General features: G+C 49.5%; 1 protein-coding gene across 1 annotated transcript in view; it reads right to left on the reverse strand.

Moving 5' to 3' along the window:
• The window catches only part of LOC119403632 (solute carrier family 26 member 6), a 133,146-nt gene that overhangs the window by 88,054 nt on the left and 24,718 nt on the right, over positions 1-20,374 (reverse strand). The window contains exons 2-3 of the mRNA XM_049418378.1: positions 17,781-18,050; positions 15,321-15,431 (exon numbers count right to left, since the gene is read on the reverse strand). Coding sequence (XP_049274335.1) covers positions 15,321-15,431; positions 17,781-18,050 — 381 coding nt within the window. The remainder of the gene's footprint in view (positions 1-15,320; positions 15,432-17,780; positions 18,051-20,374) is intronic.

A 20,374-nucleotide genomic window follows, 5' to 3' on the forward strand; every position in this document is an offset into this window, starting at 1 on the left:
AACTCTTTCTTACACCGTGCCTTTGGCTCACAAAGCACACTCTAGCCTCGCTCATGCAACCGCAGTGCTGCACTACTCTCGAACCAAGCGAAGGAGATCTATTAGGGGGGGGCGACTAGTATTAGGCTAGCCTCGCTTTGCCTCGCTGGGGTGCACTTTAGACCCGCTCACGTAAAGGCGCGTTTATAGTCCGACGTCATCGGCGTGTTGGCAAGCGTCACATGCGTCATAGCGCATCGGCCAAGTCCATTTATACGTTGGCTGTGGCAATGCGTCGAACTATGGTCTGTTTTCGCCGACGTCTCGCAGCGCATTCGCTTGTCTACCCTACGCGTCGCGCTACAATCGCGCCTTAACAGGAGCTAAAAACGTGAAGAAAAATATATTACTAGCGCGCTATGCGCGTGTTGTAGTTAATATCGCCACACTAAACGCTTCTTGTTTTCCTCCATATGAACAGCTGATTTAAGCAAAACGTGTACTCGACGAACGCGAAAAGGCATTTTTAGGCGCTGAAAAGCTCATATAGGCACGAACCTCGAAATAAGCACCTATAGGCACAATAAATGTTTGATTAAAACGCTTCCCTTCCCATAGTTCGTGCTTATATGTTAAATAGGCTCGAAACGGACTCCAGGAAAAAATAGACATTTTGCCTGAAGTTCCGGTCATATCATTAAGGATGCAAAATAGAATCCAATATACGGTCGGTAAATGTTTATGTAAACGGAAAAGAGTCGATTTCAGTCCACTAGACTCCCATGTCTCCTTCCTTAAGTAAAAAAGCTCATTTATATTGATAATCTATTAAAGTGAATTGAATCTATTAAAGTGAATTATGAATTGCAGGAAAATCTTGAGGATCATCCGTGTGCTGAATGCTTCAGCTATATACAACTTTTTCGCTTCGATTTTTCAGATATAGTCTTTCTGCCTTGTCCAACATAAGCGTGACTAATATCCCTATATTAGAGAGCGTGCAAGCCTGAGTACTTCGTCAACATCTGGGCCTTCCGAGATATTCTTCGACTTAGAAGAGAAAATTGAGCGAGTTAGTATTGATTCATACTTAGGGCTGTGCAGCGCTCACAAAAAGGGACAAGGAACAGAAGAAGTACACAGGACAAGCGCTGTCCTATGTACTTCTTCTGTTCCTTGTCCCTTTTTGTGAGCGCTGCACAGCCCTAAGTATGAATATTCTTCGACAGCTGCGACAATTGCTTTTGCACGGCAATAGCATGTCAAAACTCATATAATTGTTGAGATGTTAAGAGCACAGGCTGGACACCTATCACTGACACCATCACATAATTTAGCGTGTTTTCCAGAGCAGAAGCCACTTGCTTCGTTCTGCGCTATAGTGACCAGTTACCATCAGTCATTGTCATGTGACTCCAAGTCTCCGAAGCGTGCGGCATCTGCACTGTTGTGTCTCCATCGACTTTATGTGTGCATATCGGTTTCTGGGTTCGTTAGAAAGGCACACCTGTCACCACCAGACCTGAAGCAGTTGTTTTCGCTGTTTAACGGAAATGAAACCGACTTTGACTGCATACCCACAACTTGCAGCTGCACTAATTCTCTAGGCCTACCGGGGCAGAAGTTATGCCTACGAGAACTGAAATGTGGGCGACTTTGTAAGATTGCATACTTGAGCAGGTAGCTTAAAAAACGAAGACACGAGTGAGGAAGAGAGACACGAGACAAGTGCTCGTCTCGTGCCTCTCTTCCTCGCTTGTTTCTTCGTTTTTTCGCTACCTGTTCAAGTGGTTATGCCATCTGTCGCCATATCTCTGCCGTTTAACACTTTCGTGACCGCACCTATTCCCATCGATAGTAGGTTATCGACGATTTCAAGATCAAGTTTTGGCACTCTCTGAGCGTTCTGGACAGCTAACGCAATACAAGGCATACAATAACATGTTTTTTATCAGTTTTGTTTGCGAGTTTGTTTTTTCCACCGCGGGGACATTTTTAAACTCGTTCGCAGTCGGGTAGGTGAGCGCTCGTTGTTTCAGACTTCGCGTCGACGCCGCTCGCGGGTGCTCCACAGAAACGGCGAATTTCGACGGATTCCGATTAATATGAGCGGGAATCTCTGGATGATGGTAGCACCACAGACACGGAAGACGACTTCGATTCGCCAGGCTTCAGTACGGACGGCGAAAGTGCGTCAAACCTCCCCGGAACATCAGCAGCTATCCACCGGTAAGTTTCGTCTTCTCCTCGGGTCGTTTTATCGCTGCCGCGCGTCGATGTAAACGTATCCGGTGCGTTCTTAAAATAACAGCTGTTATCTGCAATGTGTTAACTTCATTCGGTCGGGAGCATTTGGCGCCGGCTGCAGAAAGAGCGCAATTCTCTTCGCGAAGACGGCGCGGAGCGGACTTTGACCCAACGCTCTGGTGTGCTGCGCGGCGGCGTCTCCGCGTTGTTTTTTACCGTAGAAGTCATCAGAGAGATATGCAACCACACAGATAAGTATGCGTGGATACATACTTTCGAAAAGTCAACATACAGTGAGAGGGACGGATCTATGGAGGGAGGTTACTGAAGAGAAGATGAGCAAGTTCGCCTCACTCCATGTGTACATGGTAATCGTTCAAGTCCCGCGCTTGCATTGGTGTTGGTGTCGACGACACATATTTCGAGGCCTTCGTTCACCGCCAGTGATGCCACGGAAAAGGTTCAAGGCTTCTTGAGTGTCTCTGATCTGAAGAAGATGACCGTCGCATCCCACGAAAATCTTCACCACGTGTCTTCCCTATTGCAACACATGAACGATTTTTCTACGCTATCTTTTAACCCCGTCGGAACCTTTCAGTGGAGGAAAAAATGGTGAAATGTGAAGGTCGGTATATGAGCGAGAAAGAGGTCAAATGAGGCTACAATTATGGATTTTTGCAGATTTCGTTCAGGCTACACTGTTCATTTCAACAAATACGCAGGAAAATTGAAAAATACCAGAACTGCAAACTATGCTAGGAAAGTTGAACAGAAAAAAAATTTTTTTCCCGAAACATGCGCAGCCAGCCTTTGTTTCACCGCGTCGAGAACCTGCATCGCGCGGTGGCATGATATACACTAGTGCCTATATTCTTGTATTTATGTTGTAAAGGTGTTTATTGACGGCGCGATTGACGGCGACGGTGCACAGCGACGACAGTCACGACGGAGCGCAACCTCGCAGACTCTCTCGAGCACGAGCACGAGGGGCGTGCTCCCAGAGAAGAGGCGAAGAGGGCGACCCACTAGAAGGTGCTCGAGAGGACGGCCCATTACAGTGTTCCAATGCTTCTCTACAATTACCCCGGGTACGAAAAGGGAGTCCTCTGGCGACCTAACAGCTGGTCACTATGAGCGGGTCATGGTAGGGCTTGAGGCGCTCCACGTTGACAATGTCGCGCCCTCGACGGCGCATGTCCGAAGATGGTTCAATGGGTTCAATCAGGTAGTTGACCGGGGATGGGCGTTCGACGACACGGTAGGGGCCTTCGTATTTGGGCTGTAGTTTGGAAGAGAGGCCAGTTGCAATGGTAGGGACCGAGAGCCATACGAGCGCTCCAGGTAGGAACGTGGGTGCAGAAGTGTTGGTCTCACCGCGGATGCTCTTCTGCCGCTCTTGGTCATGCGTAGTAAAGGTTCTGGCAAGCTCGCGACACTCCTCAGCAAGTCTGGCTGTGGCAGAAATAGGCGCACACTCAGATCGATCCGGCTTGTATGGAAGGATTGTGTCGATGGTGTGCGACGGGTGCCTGCCATACAATAAGAAAAATGGTGACAAACCAGTGGTGCTTTGAGGTGCGGTATTGTAGGCGTAGGTGACGAAAGGCAGAATGGAATCCCAATTTGTGTGATCGGCGGCGACGTACATCGAGAGCATGTCGCCGAGCGTGCGGTTAAAGCGTTCCGTGAGCCCATTCGTCTGCGGGTGGTAAGCAGTAGTTTTGCGGTGAACAACGTTGCACTCTTTGAGGATGGCTTCGACGACTTCCGACAGGAAGACACGGCCTCGATCGCTCAGCAGCTCCTCGGGTGGTCCGTGGCGCAGCATGAACCGGCGGAGCAGGAAGGAGGCTACATCGCGCGCTGTAGCCGCTGGGAGGGCGGCAGTTTCGGCGTATCGCGTAAGGTGGTCTACAGCGACGATAGCCTAGCGGTTACCAGCCGACGTCAGAGGAAGTGGCCCATACAAATCGATGCCAACGCGCCCAAACGGTCAGTCAGGGCAAGGTAGAGGTTTCAGACCCACCGGAGACAGGTGCGTTGAAGTTTTGCGGCGCTGACAATCGATGCAGGATCGAACGAACTTCTGCACGTAGCGGTACATGCCTCGCCAAAAGTACCGTTGGCGAATGCGGTGGTATGTTTTCGATACACCAGAGTGCGCACACTGCGGATCAGCGTGGAACAATTCGCATATGTCAGAACGCAGACTGCGGGGTATTACTAGTAGCCACTGGCGGCCGTCGGCGTTCTAATTGCGTCGGTGAAGGAGGTCGTCGCGAATGGCGAAATGGTGGGCTTGACGACGCAACGCGCGAGTGGATGGTGTTGCCGATGGATCAGTGAGCAAGTCTATCAGTGAAGCGATCCATTCATCCTTCCGCTGTTCGGTAGCAATAGTGTGAATGTCGATGGAAGAAACGGCATTGTGAGACATTGAGCTGTGGGTATTGTCGTCAGCAAGGGGGAGCGCGAGAGTGCGTCGGCGTCAGCATGCTGGCGTCCGTTGCGGTACAGCACGCGGATATCGTAGTCCTGCAGGCGAAGTGCCCAGCGGGCGAGGCGGCCTGATGGATCCTTCAATGATGACAACCAGCAGAGTGCATGGTGGTCGGTGATGACATCAAATGGGCGACCATACAAATAAGGTCGGAACTTCGTAAGGGCCCAGATGATCGCCAGGCATTCCTTTTCGGTGACGGTGTAATTGGTCTCGGCTTTGGTGAGCGTACGACTTGCATATGCCACGACATATTCAGGGAACCCTGGTTTGCGCTGCGCAAGGACAGCGCCAAGGCCAACACCGCTGGCGTCTGTGTGTACCTCTGTAGGAGCCGTAGGGTCGTAGTGGCGTAGTATGGGAGGCGACGTCAACAAACGACGGAGCTTCGCGAAAGCGTCGTCGCACTCTGACGACCACGAATTGAGGGGCCCGTTACTTCCGAGGAGCTTCGTCAGCGGTGATATGATAGTCGCAAAATTTCGAATGAAGCGCCGAAAGTAGGAACACAGTCCTACGAAACTGCGCAGTTCTTTGACGGACGTAGGTTTGGGGAACTCGGTCACGGCCCGAAGCTTGGCTGGATCAGGGAGAATGCCGTCCTTGGACACGACGTAACCGAGTATGGTCAGCTGCCGTGCTGCAAATCGGCACTTTTTTAGATTCAGTTGTAGACCGGCGTCGCTCAAACGCGTCAAAACATGCCGCAGGCGTTGAAGATGCGTGGAGAAGTCCGGAGCGAAAACAACGACGTCGTCGAGGTAGCACAAACATGTGTGCCATTTCAGGTTGCGCAGAACGGTATCCATCACGCGCTCAAAGGTCGCGGGCGCATTACACAGCCCAAATGGCATGACGTTGAATTCGTACAAGCCGTCCGGCGTGACAAAGGCGGTCTTCGGTCGAGCGTCATCAGCCATAGGTACTTGCCAGTACCCTGAGCGCAAATCGAGAGATGAAAAGAATTCGGCTCCTTGCAGGCTGTCAATCGCGTCGTCTATTCGCGGTAGTAGATACACGTCCTTACGAGTGATCTTGTTGAGTCGTCGGTAGCCACACAGAACCGCACGGAACCGTCCTTCTTCGCAACAAGAACGACAGGAGACGCCCAGGGGCTGTTAGAAGGTCGAATAACGTCGCGTCGAAGCATGTCGTCAACTTGCTCGTTGATTACACGGCGTTCTGTGGGAGATACGCGATATGGACGTTGCCGCAGTGGCGGCTGGGCGCCAGTGTCGATGCGATGCGTAACGGCGGACGTGCGGCCGACAGAAGTTTGAGCGACATCGAAAGAAGAGCGAAATTCTTCCAACAGGCCCAGAAGCTGGTGTGGCATACTTTTCTTCTTCTTCTGGCACGACGCAGTTGGGACATAAACTAGTAGTGGGTAGTCTGCTGAGGAGGAAGAAGAAGTAGTTGGAACAATGGCGGAGATACATTAATAAACCGCGCTGTGTTTTCGGAACCGCGTTTCAGAGTGCTATATTTATTGGTGACCCGGACTACGAACGCGACCTTCCATGGAGCAGCGTGAGCATCTCGACGGCCTCAGCCCTGGTACCGCTGCGACTGCACCTGGCCATGTACCCTCTTCGGGTGTTGTTGGAGGTACTACTACCATAACGCTACCACAGCTGTGGCTTGCCGATCCCTCCTTATGGTTCATTCAAGTCGAGAACAAGTTCCGCATTCATCGCATCACGTCAGAAGTTCGCAAGCATGAAATCCTCGTTGAAGCGTTGCCGCCACAGGCAATGGCCGAAATACGCGACATCCTCGTGGGCCCGCCTGGTGACACTCCATATACGACAGTCAAACAGGCTCTTCTTCACCGACTCGTTCCGCCTAAGCATCGGCGCATTCAGCAACTTCTGTGCAACGAAGAGCTCGGGGACCGCCGTCCTACACAGTTTCTACGTCACCTGCAGCATCTGCTTGGGGACCAGCCGGACGGCTTGGAAACATCCATACTACGTGAGTTGTTTCTACAGCGTCTTCCACCTACCGTGCGAATGGCTCTTGTCCCAGCTCAGGATAAGACGCTGTCGGAGCTGGCAGAAATGGCCGATGACATGATGGACGTTGCTCCGGCAGTCATAAACGCTGCCCACACCTCTCCGATTTCCGAAGCAGATTCCCTTCGAGAAACGGTAAAAGATCTCGCAGCTGAAGTCGCCAACTTGCGTCTGCAATTGCTGAGCATTCGCAACTTAAATGACCAGCCTCGTCCACACCGACCATCTCTCACGTCGCCTGCTCCGCAACGGCCCCGCCACCAGCCCGAGCACCGCTTTTCACCGCGGAACACATGCTACTATCACCGGCGTTTTCGTGCCGCGGCTCGCAGATGTGTGCCACCCTGCTCATGGCGCATGGGAAACGCTCCGGCCGATCGTCAATAACAGCGGCGGGCGATCAAGGCCAAGCATCAAGCCGCCTCTTCCACATCACCGACAGAACCACAGGTCTTCGCTTGCTGGTGGACACTGGAGCAGAAGTCAGCATAATTCCAGCGTCCAAAACTGACCGGCGTCTCCGCGAGAAGTCAACTCCTTTACAAGCGATCAATTCTTCGGTCATCGCAACTTACGGACAGAAGTCTCTGACCCTTGATCTCGGTCTCAAAAGGAAACTGCAGTGGTTATTTTGGATAGCAGACGTACGCTACGCAATCTTAGGCGCCGATTTCTTAAGGCATTTTCATCTGCTCGTGGATATGAACCGCTGTCGCCTGGTGGATAGCTATACCGGCTTATCGGTCAATGGTTTTCTGTCACGCGCTACGGCCCTAAACCCCACTTTCGTGAAACCGCCTACGTCACCATATACAGCTCTGCTCAACGAGTTTCCGGAGATTACAACGCAGTCTCCAATGGATAAGACCCCCAAGCACACTGTGACCCACTGCATCGTAACCACAGGCCCACCGGTTCACTGCCGCCCTCGCCGACTTGGCCCTGATAAACTTCGCATTGCTCGCAACGAGTTTGAGCATATGTTACAGCTGCAGATCATTCGTCCGTCATCAAGCTCGTGGTCGTCGGCGCTACACATGGTTCCCAAGAAGAACAATGACTGGCGGCCCTGTGGTGATTATCGGGCTCTCAATGCAGTCACCGTTCCAGATCGATACCCGTTACCCAATATTCAGGACTGTACTGCCTTTTTAACCAGCACAACAGTATACTCGAAGATTGATCTCGTGAAAGCTTATCACCAGATCCCCGTTGAGCCTTCTGACATTCCCAAAACTGCAATAATTACCCCATTTGGACTCTGTGAGTATTTACGAATGCCCTTCGGTTTGAGAAACGCAGCTCAGACATTTCAGCGTTTTATAGACGAAGTCACAAGAGGCTTGCCGTTTTGTTTCGCCTATATCGACGATCTTCTCGTTGCCAGCAAGGACGCTGAAACGCACAAGGCACATCTACGTGAGCTTTTCACTCGACTGCGTGATTACGACCTTGTCATCAATGTAGAAAAGTGTCAGTTTGGAGTCTCGGAGATAGCATTCCTCGGACATCAGATCACTAAAGATGGCATCACTCCTCTACCTGACAAGGTTCAAGCTATCCTCGAGTACCCGCCTCCCACGTCCATACGTAGTCTGCGACGTCTTCTCGGACTCGTCAATTTTTATCGCCGCTTCATCCCTACATGCTCTACACTGCTGCAGCCTCTGGAAGCACTACTCTCGACTTCGCAAGCCGAGTCAGCCGCACTTCCCTGGGACACGGTCGCGGATCAATCTTTTGCCGCCGTTAAGACCAAACTCGCCCAGGCCACCCTCCTCCATCACCCTTCACCAACTGCTCCCACTAGCCTCATGGTGGACGCTTCTTCAGAAGCAGTTGGAGCCGCTCTTCATCAATGGATCAATGGTGCATGGGCTCCAATTTCCTTCTTCTCCCGCAAGTTACGCGACACTGAGCGCCGATACAGTACTTTCGGACGGGAGCTCCTCGCGGCCTACCTTGCGGTGAAGCATTTCAGGTACTTCCTTGAAGGGCGACAATTTGCCATTCTTACTGACCACAAGCCACTTGTCTCGGCTTTACGTTCCTGCAGTGCCACGCACACTCCTAGAGAACTTCGGCACCTTGCTTTCATTGCCGAATTCACCACAGACATACGTTATGTAAAAGGCAGCTTTAACAGTGCAGCGGACGCTCTCAGTCGTATTACCATCAATGCCACGACAGGCACCACCGACCTTTCATTGTCTTCGCTCGCGGAGGCACAGGTATTAGACGATGAGCTTCCACGACTCCGATACTCTACTTCCCTCCGACTGGAACAAGTCAACTTTCCCGACGACGACGTTACGCTCTGGTGCGATGTTTCACACAACTGCACTCGTATCTATGTTCCTTCACAGCGGCGTCGTGCTGTTTTTGACACCCTCCACTCCATCTGCCATCCAGGCGTAAGAGCTACGCAACACCTGGTCACTGAACGCTATGTCTGGCCGCGCATACGCGCTAACATTCGTGACTGGGTTCGCACTTGCACAGCGTGTCAGCGTATCAAGGTACAACGGCACACCAAGCCTCCATGGGGAAAATTCCCTCTCCCTGATGCACGTTTCGACACCATTCATTTGGACATTGTCGGGCCTTTACCTCCATGTCGGGGAAATACGTATTTGCTTACGTGTATTGACAGGTACACTAGGTGGCCTGAAGCAGCTCCAATGCCTGACATCACGGCAGAAACAGTTGCTCGTACCTTTCTTGCTACCTGGATTAGCCGTTTCGGTGTACCATCAACGGTGACTACCGATCGAGGCAGACAGTTTGAGTCAGCGCTTTTCACCTCTGTTACATCTCTACTGGGTTGTGCGCGTATTCGCACAACTGCGTATCATCCAGCATCAAATGGCTTAGTGGAGAGACTCCACCGTCATCTAAAAGCAGCACTCGCCTCGCAGCCTCACGCCGAAGATTGGGTATCACACCTCCCCATCGTGCTTCTCGGCCTGCGTTCAACACTTCGGCCAGAACTTGCCTGCTCTGTAGCCGAGATGGTTTATGGCTGCACACTCCGTTTGCCTGGTGACCTCGTCAGCCCCGTTACTACGCAGAGTGTTTCGGATCCATCTTCTTTCGTCCAGCGTCTGCGGGTCTTCATGCAAAACTTGCGCCCATCACCAACTTCAGCTCAAACTAAGAACGACGTTTTTCTGCCGGCAAACCTACAGACATCTTCACACGTTTTTGTTCGTGTCGATGCGTCTCGCCGTGTTCTTCAGCCTCGCTATGACGGTCCTTTCCCAGTCATCAAGCGTTCTGAACATCATTTTACAATCCTGCGTAATGGGTATGAAGACACAGTCAGCATTGAAAGGATCAAGCCGGCACCCATTCTGACAAGCTCCGTCTGATCATTTTTTTTTTCTTCAAGTGCCCACGGCCCCTTGTCTGCAGGGGGGGCCTATCTGTGGCATACTTTTCTTCTTCTTCTGGCACGACGCAGTTGGGACATAAACTAGTAGTGGGTAGTCTGCTGAGGAGGAAGAAGAAGTAGTTGGAACAATGGCGGAGATACATTAATAAACCGCGCTGTGTTTTCGGAACCGCGTTTCAGAGTGCTATACTGGGAACGCTGGACCGGCGTAAGGTCGTCAGCAATGGAGGAACCAAATACATCAGCGGGTGGTGAACCAGACGTCGAAACAGCGCCGAGCGTACTGGAACTGTGGCAGTGCATTTCTTCTGGTTCGTCCATGACTTGTGCGTCTTCGAGGGGTTCCAGGCTGCCGAGACATTCCCCTCGCAGCAACATAACACTGTACTGAGATGGGTTGATAACAAAAATTGACGTGCTGCCCTGAGTGACTTGCACGGTCGCGAAAGGCACCAGCAAGCCTTTTCTCGTGCAAACACGGTCAGATGGTGAGAGAAGTGCAACGGCGTCGGAGAGACTGGCACAGTACACTGACACCGCCGTTGACGAGTTTGCAGGCACCTTGGTGTCGTCTTTGACAAGGACCTTGCGCGCAGCTGACGGACCGTCTGCCGGCGTCAAATCAGCGAATGGTGAGAGCTCTATTTCGGCTGGTGCGCAATGAATGACGGCGTCGTGGCGGGAGAGAAAATCCCATCCTAGGATGACGTCGTGAGAGCAGGCAGGAATTATGATCAATTCGACGCCGTACAGAGCATCTTGAATAATGACGCGGGCTGTGCACACCACTGTAGGGTTAATACTTTGGGCGTTGGCTGTACGGAGGGAGAGCCCAGAAAGCGGCGTCGTCACTTTTCGCAGTAATCGGCTAAATTTGGCGTCCATAACGGATACGGCGGCTCCAGTGTCGATAAGGGCAGATGCGCCAACACCGTCCACAAACACGTCTATCACGTTCGAGGGGATTCGCTGAGGGCTTTCGCAGTTCGATAGCGTCGCAGCCCTTGCCTCGTGGACTGCGACGACCAGTTTTCCTGGTCGCGTGAGACCGGAAGTGGCCGCATCGGCGACAGTGAGCGACGTCGTGGAGACGGTGAACGGCGGGTAGATGGTGCAGGGCGGGACGTCGGTGACATAGGCGGCGCTTGGTCATAATAAGGGTGGCTTGATGGGCTGGTGAGCGTTGACGCGACCCGAGGCGGCTGTACGCGATTGCAGTAGCGTGCGACGTGACCGGCGCAACCGCACGCAAAACAGATGGGGCGGTTGTCGGAAGTGCGCCAGCGGTTCGCGGGTCCCATCCATGTCGCAGAACGGGATGGACGAGGCGGCTGCTGATATGGGTGCATTGTGGGCAGCAGTCGGGGCCTGGGGACTACGTCGACGTATGTAGGAGGCACAGCCGCGTCGAAGGCCTGGGGTCTGACGACGGCTTCGGCGTAACTTCGCGGGCCAGTCGCAGGAATCGCTGGGGGCGGCCTGGCTACAGCTTGCGCGTAGCTTAGTGGCGCAGGCACTGGAGGCGGCTGGTGGTATTCAGGAATGACCTCCGCGATTTCTTGCTGAATCGCCCGGCGGAGGGGAGGCAGAAGTGTAGTTGGCGGCTGGTCAACATGCTGCGGTGGAGCGAAAGCCAGTAGAGAGACCTTGCGGGCAATTTCCTCACGCACGAACGACTTGATTTCGGCGAGCAAGGTGGAGTGGTCAGCAATGGCGGACAAGCCCGCGAGATCAGCATCGCGTGATGGCGGTCGACGGGTCATCAAGCGCTGCCGGCGCAGCTCCTCGTAGCTTTGGCACAGCGTAATGACCTCTGCCACTGTGCGAGGGTTTTTGGCCAGCAGCATCGTGAAGGCATCGTCGTCGATACCCTTCATAATATTCCTGATTCGGTCAGACTCCGACATGCTCGCGTCGGCTTTCTTGCACAGGCCAAGGATGTCTTCAATGTAGCTCGTGAACGACTCACCTGCCTGCTGAGCTCGTTCACGTAAACGCTGTTCGGCTTGGAGCTTCCGAACGGCAGGGCGGCCAAACACGTCGATGATGGCGGTCTTGAAACCGGACCACGTCGGGAAATCGGATGCATGGTTGTACCACATGCCTGCCACACCCGCGAGGTAGAAAACCAAGTTGCTGAGCTTGCCTGCTTCGTCCCATTTATTCGGAACACTCACCCGTTCGTAAATCGCGAGCCAGTCCTCCACGTCGGTGCCATCCGCGCCGGTGAAGATAGGAGGGTCGCGGATGCGAGGGACACCGGGACAAGCGGTCGGGGCAGGAGGCGGCGTTTGCTGAGCGGCGCCTTGCGGCATGGTAGATGGTACGGTACGGGATCGTAGCTCCAGGGGCATCGAATGGAGACCGAAGTTGTGGTGACGGTACAGCACTCTCCACCACTTTGTAAAGGTGTTTATTGACGGCGCGATTGACGGCGACGATGAACAGCGACGACAGTCACGACGGAGCGCAACCTCGCAGACTCTCTCGAGCACGAGCACGAGGGGCGTGCTCCCCGAGAAGAGGCAAAGAGGGCGACCCACTAGAAGGTGCTCGAGAGGACGGCCCATTACAGTGTTCCAATGCTTCTCTACAATGTCAATAATCTTTGTACTTACAGAGCCTATATTTCCACCATTAATCTACGAGGGCCTTGCGTTCAAAACGTATATTTTGATTTTTTTAAACGTTTAACCTTTGCAGAGTAGCACTGATGTTTTTGTGAATATTTCTTTCTTTTTGATGCTTTTTTCTTTGTTTGATAATTTTTTTATTATATTCGAAATAAATCCGTTGTTTGGAATTAATGCTGTTGGAAACACCAATTTTTCCTCTATCGTTTGGTACCCTACACTTTAGCATCAAGTATATTTTGTGGCAGAGAAAAAATATTTCCTGGACTAGCCAAAAACCAGCAATTTTTCCGCGGTCACGAAAGTGTTAAGTTTTCGAACGTTGCGACGTCAACAGCAGCAGGACTCCCTGCGCTGCAAGATGCAATAAGATACGTACAGTAGCAGGAAACTAATAGCTGGGCAATCAGCTCCAACGCAAACTCAGCTTTAAAACAGCGACAGTTTCCTTTACATCAGGGGTTACACGAGCAGCTAGTGCACGAAATAAGGCACAATAGTACAACGAAGTGCTCGAGTACGCTGAGGAGATGATATTCCAGTGGTTGCCGAGCCAATGGAAAATTATCGGCGACGACAGCACCGACGAAGCTGCACGCTATGGTCACCAACAAGAGCTACAGTTACCGAGATCACCCTGTAGAGCGAATATTGTGCGGTAACTTCAGTCACTTGCTCTCCGCTTCACAATTTTGCATATAAATACACCGGGGGCCGAATTAAAAAAACTTCTCTTTCGTAAATGAGTCCTCCCATGGGTCAGCCGGCTTCAGTAATGATATGTCCCACATCGGAATTGCCGGAAACATTTTCCAACAAAAATTTTTGGCGTGAGATGCTTTTGTGAACGCGGGCCCGGGCTTCTACAACTCCCGCTGAAGATCTTTGAACCCTGAAATTTGACATAGTTTGTAACTCGGATCTTTCCACTGCTGTGTTCCGCGTGATTGAACGTGACATATACGAATGCTTATTCTTTCTTGATAGGAATGTTCAGCAGTGCAGCATGCCACTCTTGCGGCTGTGAGAAGACGACATCTTCGGTGCCACTGCGCATGCTTCAAAATTAACGTTGTTCTCTAAAAGGTAGACCACGCCACCTTGATGGAAGGCCGTTTCCGCATAATTTTTTGTACTTGATCTACGCATTCGTACATGTACAATCCCACAGAAGTCCTCTTGTGCAGTCGCAAGTCGACTGTACTTCGCAAACACTTGTGAACTACAAGCGCGTGTTCATGTTCTGTGTGCTCACACTAACTGTCTTCTAATCTTTCCTATTCGTCTTTTTGTTGACTATAATAAACGTGCTTCGTTAACCTCCCAGATTTCCCGTTCCTTCCTTTTTCTCACAAGTACGTTGGATTACGGGCTTCATTTTACTGGTTCTTGCAACGCCAGCGTGTTACATCTGAAGAAGGTGTGTGACCGGCCTAGTTGGTATTCCATAGTGGCGTTAACAGCGCGTGATACACACAAGGACACAAGGACTCGTTAATGCATTAAGCTGGGCTAGTTGGTATTGATTGTATGCTTCCATATTGCTAGCGAACACGCACAAAGGACGACATAGAAAGAGACAGGACAACCGCTAGATTTCAACTGATTTTTTAATCGACATGAAGGGCACAATACATTTCTTTGCGCACACGCAGGTGCCACGTCACAAAGTTTATCCCCCAAAAGAAAAATAAAAGAAATTCTCCGCCGCCTATTGATACCGCCAGTTCGCACGTGGTTTCTTCTTACACAGATAGTCCAGTTCTCTTTTCGACAACTCCGTCCATCGCGTTGTCGAAAAGAGAACTGGACTATCTGTGTAAGAAGAGACCACGTGCAAACTCTCGGTATCGATAGGCGGCGGAGAATTTCTTTACTTTTTCTTTTGGGGGATAAACTTTGTCTGTGACGTGGCACCTGCATGTGCGCAAAATGTATTGTGTCCTTCATGTCGATTGAAAAATCAGTTGAAGTCTAGCGGTTGTCCTGTCTCTTTCTATGTCGTCCTTTGTGCGTGTTCGCTAGCAATATGGAAGACACAAGGACGACAGCGCTAGTCCTCGTCGGTTAATCGTCCTTGTGTGTTTCACGCACTGTTCACGTCACTAAAGTATTACATCTATTAGTACTGAATCGCTATTTTTGTCTCACATAGAACGGTTTCCTGCTTCCGCGTTGAAGCGCCACGTACTTGCATTCTACTAGTATGCTGGGAATAATTGGGAACCTTCCCTAACAGTGATGTAGATTGTCGTGTTTGATTTATAGAAGCTGATATAGCCTTATGATTTCAGCTGATTTGGAAACAGAGTGACCGGCCGTTACTGCCATTACGTGTACGCACTAGAGCTAGAAGCTTACTAAACTGCAATTTCCGGCGATAAGGAGCACGCTAAAAAAGTATACCTTTATGAATAGCCTAATTCACAAACGCTTCCTACTCGCTGCAATGAATTGTGGACCCTCAGACGATGAAAATAAGATAACGGAGCAAACGTACTTACGGAACCATGCTTCTTCGTGTTATCTATAGGATTAGTTAATGCACTTACCTATAGATACATAAGGTGAAGTGCCCATAATAGCGTAGATCAAGCCAGGGTAAAGTGAACTGTACAGGCCCAGAACTGGATCTACTCCGGCTATGATGGCACACACAAGACCTGCAATGAAATATATCAATAATTCCATGCTGATATTCATTCATTGTCATAGTAGTGCTTAGGAATGCAATATTCTGCGAAAACGTCATGCCTTTTGGCCAACATTTATCTTCCGCGACAATACCAATCTTCCGTATTAGAAAAAACAGCTTCTACGTCTATGCATTATCTTTAATTGCACTGAAATGACCGCTTGTCAAATGAAACCAGATCTGATAAAAATTTGGATGTACAAAGGAACGAGGACAAGAAATGACAGGACTGGTGCCAAACTAACAACTGTTTTATTGGAAAGAACATTGCATTCCAAGTAGCTTCATGCGCATGCGCAATTCACATTGACAATCACCGTAACAGAATGACAACCTAACTTGAGTTATCAAGACCTGTCTAAAAAGTGCAATTCGTTGCGATATAAATTCAAAGGTGGCACACTAACACATTGGGCACCCTTATTTATGCGAAAAGCCTCCAAGAATTCTCTGGCCACCTGGTTTCGAAAAACCGGGGCGCGCATGCGCAGGACTTGCAGTGCGAAGGCAAGTGTAATCCAGATACATTGTTAAGGGAGGCTTCATGTTGCAATAATCGGCCTCCAAATTTTTGTCAGACCATGCACCAACTAGCCCAAGAACGCGTTTTAGTCAACTGAAACCAGCCAAATAATTTTGTTGCTGTGATCGCCACAGCAGGCTAATATTCTGACACATTTCTATGAATTTGTCGTCCTCCGTTGTTTAGAGATAACGTTGTTTGAAAGAACAGAATGTGGTTATTTAAAAACTGTACACGTTTCTATATTATGTGAAAACTGCGCCAAACACGTAGACAAAGGAAGAGGCGGACGACACAAGCGCCTAATCGACAAAGCGACACAAGCGACAAATGCGCTTGTGTCGTCAGTCTCTTCCGTTGTCTACGTTTTTTCGCGCAGTTTTCGCACATTGCATTAACAACTCGCCCAACAGTGTTCTTTTACGTTCCTATAAGCTACCACCGCACCATCCACCCCCCCCCCCCCCAAAAAAAAAAAACAATGAAACAGTAAGCCACGGAAAATTATCAGCAGTTACAATCAGGAGACATATAATGTCACGTGAAAGCGTACGGTTATCTATTTTTCTAGCCCTCTGTATAGGTTCGCCTATATTTTGACACGATAATATATAACCCGGCTGTTGCGTATACTTGTGAAGCACAAAGAAACGGCATCAAACAAATTTCATCAAAATCAATCCAGTAATTACCGAAAAAAAGTGGGAGACCTTACGTCCCGCTGACACTTGAGAGTGTTTTCAAAAGTGGGAAAACATTGTCCCTCTGACTAACGAAGGCACCATCGTGCGATCACATCACCGGGTATGTGGGATGAAACGGCCAAAACAAGTGGTGAGTGTAGCGCTTCTCAACTTGCGCAGCGGAAAATTTTAGGTACCTGATTTCCAGCAGTACAACACTGCCTGCAGCTTTGCCCATTATCAGCCTTCGCAGGGCTGTGGTCTGTTCCTGTAAAGCTCACGTCACCGCATGCGTCGACCATTTTTTGCCGATTTCTTAGTCCTTTCTTTCGCGGTCGAAATAGTCGAATACTGATGCTGTCCTTGAATATCTGCCCACTTTTCAAGATGTATATGATATCAAGAAAAATATTCTAATGCACCATTATCCACAATTAGGTTTAGCCAAGAACCTGTCAGTTTCGCCGAGGATAGTGTTTCGATGCATTTATCGGCCTAGTTACTGCACAAGTTTACAAAAACACATGATGACTGGGAGCTAAGAGCACTTCTCTAGGAAACCAGAAAAAAAAGGGAAATTTACCTGGCACTTTGAGTGCCAAATTTTTTTTCTGAACGAAAGGAAAATTCAGAAGCTCTCGTAAAAAATGGAACAAGTTTGAACGTCAGTCTGGCACTACCGCCACCTTTTCATGGCGAGGTGAAACAATTTTTCTCGACCTTACAAAGGACTTAGGTAAGATAGCAGCAACAGCGCGTTGCGCAAATTGCAACACGTGGTGCTGTAGAAACTGTTTTCTGCAGAAGGAAGAGCATGTGCTCCACTAGCGAACAAAAGGTTAATGCGATGACGTTGTAATAAGTAGCTTTTTTCTACGCGCAGCATGTGTGATAAATGATTTTGACTAAGATTCATCAAGCGTATCAACCGAGAACAAAATAATAGAGTATTTGCCGCCTGAATTAATGCACCTCAGGAAATGCGCTGACGCGGAATCACGTAGCTATTACTCCTTTCTTGACACCTTCTGAGCAATTGCTGCTATAATAGAAACGGGGCTTTCAATAAACGTAAGTAGCAAAGAGACAAGGTATACCTTTACTCTCTCACCTTGTGGCACGTGAAGCACAGCTACCGAAAGCCCTGCGAGGACGTCGGGAACGAGGAACGTCCTCACGTTGTAGCTTTTGATCCACGCTATGCATGGAAAGAGTCCAAGGAAGAACGATGGGACACGGCGGAGTGCGCGCTCGCACGTTTCTGCTTTCCTCTGACTGAACGATGTCTCCTCCTTTGGATCAGGTTCGAACAAAGCAAGAGCATCGGTTGTTAGCGCCTTTCGGTCGACAATGACCCGGGCGTCGGCTGGCAAGGTCAAATCTGCAACAGTGCACACAGGTCGGTTCCAAGAGAGATCACAAACGTCGTATATTTGATGCATCCGATTTTATTGATAATTTTATATATCATGCCCGTATGACCGAACTACGCGAAATCACAAGTTGTATTCAAATCAAAAATTTTTTGAACAAAGGAAAAATCGGCAAGCGTCGCCAGGTGACGACAGCCATTTTACAAAAGTGCGTTTTCGTATATTCGCGACGATGCTAAAAGCGACGCAAGCTCAATATCACATATATCTTTCTTCGAAGCACAAATAGAAGTAAAGAAGAAAGAGCTCATATTGCCACAACCGCTTCTTGTTTTATTTTGATGTATTCGGGTTTGACCCTCAAAGACGTTAGCCATAGAGTAACAGAAAATGACGAGAGTGGACACACGAGCCTATAAGCGGCGGAGCTACAAGCTTCTCGCCAGCCGTTAGACGGCAGCACGTCACTCCCTGTTTCCAAGATAACGCGCGTACTAGTTATCTACTGCAGTACCTTTTCTGGTTCATGATACATCTACTTGTCTTTGTCGGACTATGTGGCTGCGGCAGTGGCTTCCGCTGGCTCGCAGTGTGGCTCTAAATCCGTCTTTGTCGTCTACGATTGGACAGTTCGAAATCATCGATTGGTAGCTGTCATGACCATATATGGTCAGGATTGCCGGCATGGCAAGACGACGCGGCATGAGCGGCGACGCATACAAAATTGGCTCTACTCCGTGGAATTCGCTGGGATCGTCTGCCGTGAAGTCACTCTGCTTGGCGGCTGCTTGGTAAGAACGCCTTCATTAGGTTCTTTTTTCCCTTCATTACTTTGCAATGTATTTGTCGCTACAGCTTTAAGTTGACATTTGACGCACTTTGTGTTTTAGCGCCGAAAGCTTCTTTGTGCTTCACGCTTCGCGTATGATGCTCGTGAATTGCTTTGCATTAAGAAATAGCAACTTGAAATGCTGCGCAGCACGTTAGCGAAGAAATCGTTTCTTGGCGCCAAAAATGAGTCGCCGCTTGCGTCGTAAGGTTTTCTTTGTGCATACAATGCCGTTACACGCAGTTCTAATTCACTGCATGGGTGTGCAAATGTGTGAAAGAGTGCAGTTATGCTTAGAATCGTTATTTGTGGTATTCGCAGTTCGCTTGACGCCTATGTTAAGAGCCGAATTAGAGAGAACTTGAGAAATGAGAACAGTGTTCGTTGGCCGTGGCTACGACGTAATATTCTCGTTAAATACTGCCTCAGTAGTTCATGCACCGAAAGTTGCTTTGTTTTCACTGCGGCAACTGCTTGGGACTGTTTTTCGCGAAAGGGCGCTGAGAAGTGCGTCGGAGACAATTTGTGCGAAGGCCAGAGAAAATACGGTAAACTTTTTTCTCTTTTTCCAGGTCATGCCGTCCGGAGTCAAGTACTACGGCAGCTACTGCTGCGCTGCGTGGTGCAACAACGGCAGGATAGGGAGAGAGCGTGGTACTAAGTGGTTCAGGATTCCGCGAGACGACAGGTAGCCCTTTGCACCTTTCCAAGATGTAAGTTTGAAGTTGCGGTTGTCATTAGCTAACTATCAAAGTATGTCAGTATCTTTCGCACTATTTTGCCGTTCAGCCAGTTAGTGTTTGGATGGTCATACATATTCTTCATTCGCTTAAATCGAGTGGCCCCTTTTCACTTTGAAAAATCGTCCCCTTTTCACTCTGAAATCCCCTTTTCCTCTGTGATGCTAATGCTGTCTTCTGCACTTTTATTGTATTGTGGGAATTTTCTAAATATCGCCTATTTATTCCTACTGTGCAATTTCTCAACATGTGGCAGCTGTGTTGCATTGTGCAGTGCACCCATCTTTTGTATGTGCTTACTGAGAATGTGACGAAATAAAATGTTTCGCCTCTCCCACCGATTGTCATGTCTGCATAAACACTGGCATTGTGTGCTCGCCGCTCTGGCGGTGTGGCTTACACGAAGCTACTTATGCATGTAAGGCGTTAAGAAAAAAAAAAAAAATATATATATATATATATATATATATATATATATATATATATATATATATATATATATATATATGACCTCCGAGACAATCACACGAACAGAAGTGGTCTCGGGGGCCGTGTAATTTTACCTATAGCTAAATAATGGCCTCTGAGATCTGCATTTTGTATTTTTTTTTTGCGATTTCTGATCTCTGAAGCGGCTGTTAGGATTCCCCACTTCCGTTTGGTGCGCTGCGAACCCAAATCAGCCGCAGGGGCCTACGGGAGTGTCCTCTCTTAACCTTTTTTATATTACTCTATGGCTTAGCAACGCTCGACGCTGCCCGCG

The sequence above is a fragment of the Rhipicephalus sanguineus genome, chromosome 8, assembly GCF_013339695.2.
Source record: "Rhipicephalus sanguineus isolate Rsan-2018 chromosome 8, BIME_Rsan_1.4, whole genome shotgun sequence".
NCBI lineage: Eukaryota > Metazoa > Arthropoda > Arachnida > Ixodida > Ixodidae > Rhipicephalus > Rhipicephalus sanguineus.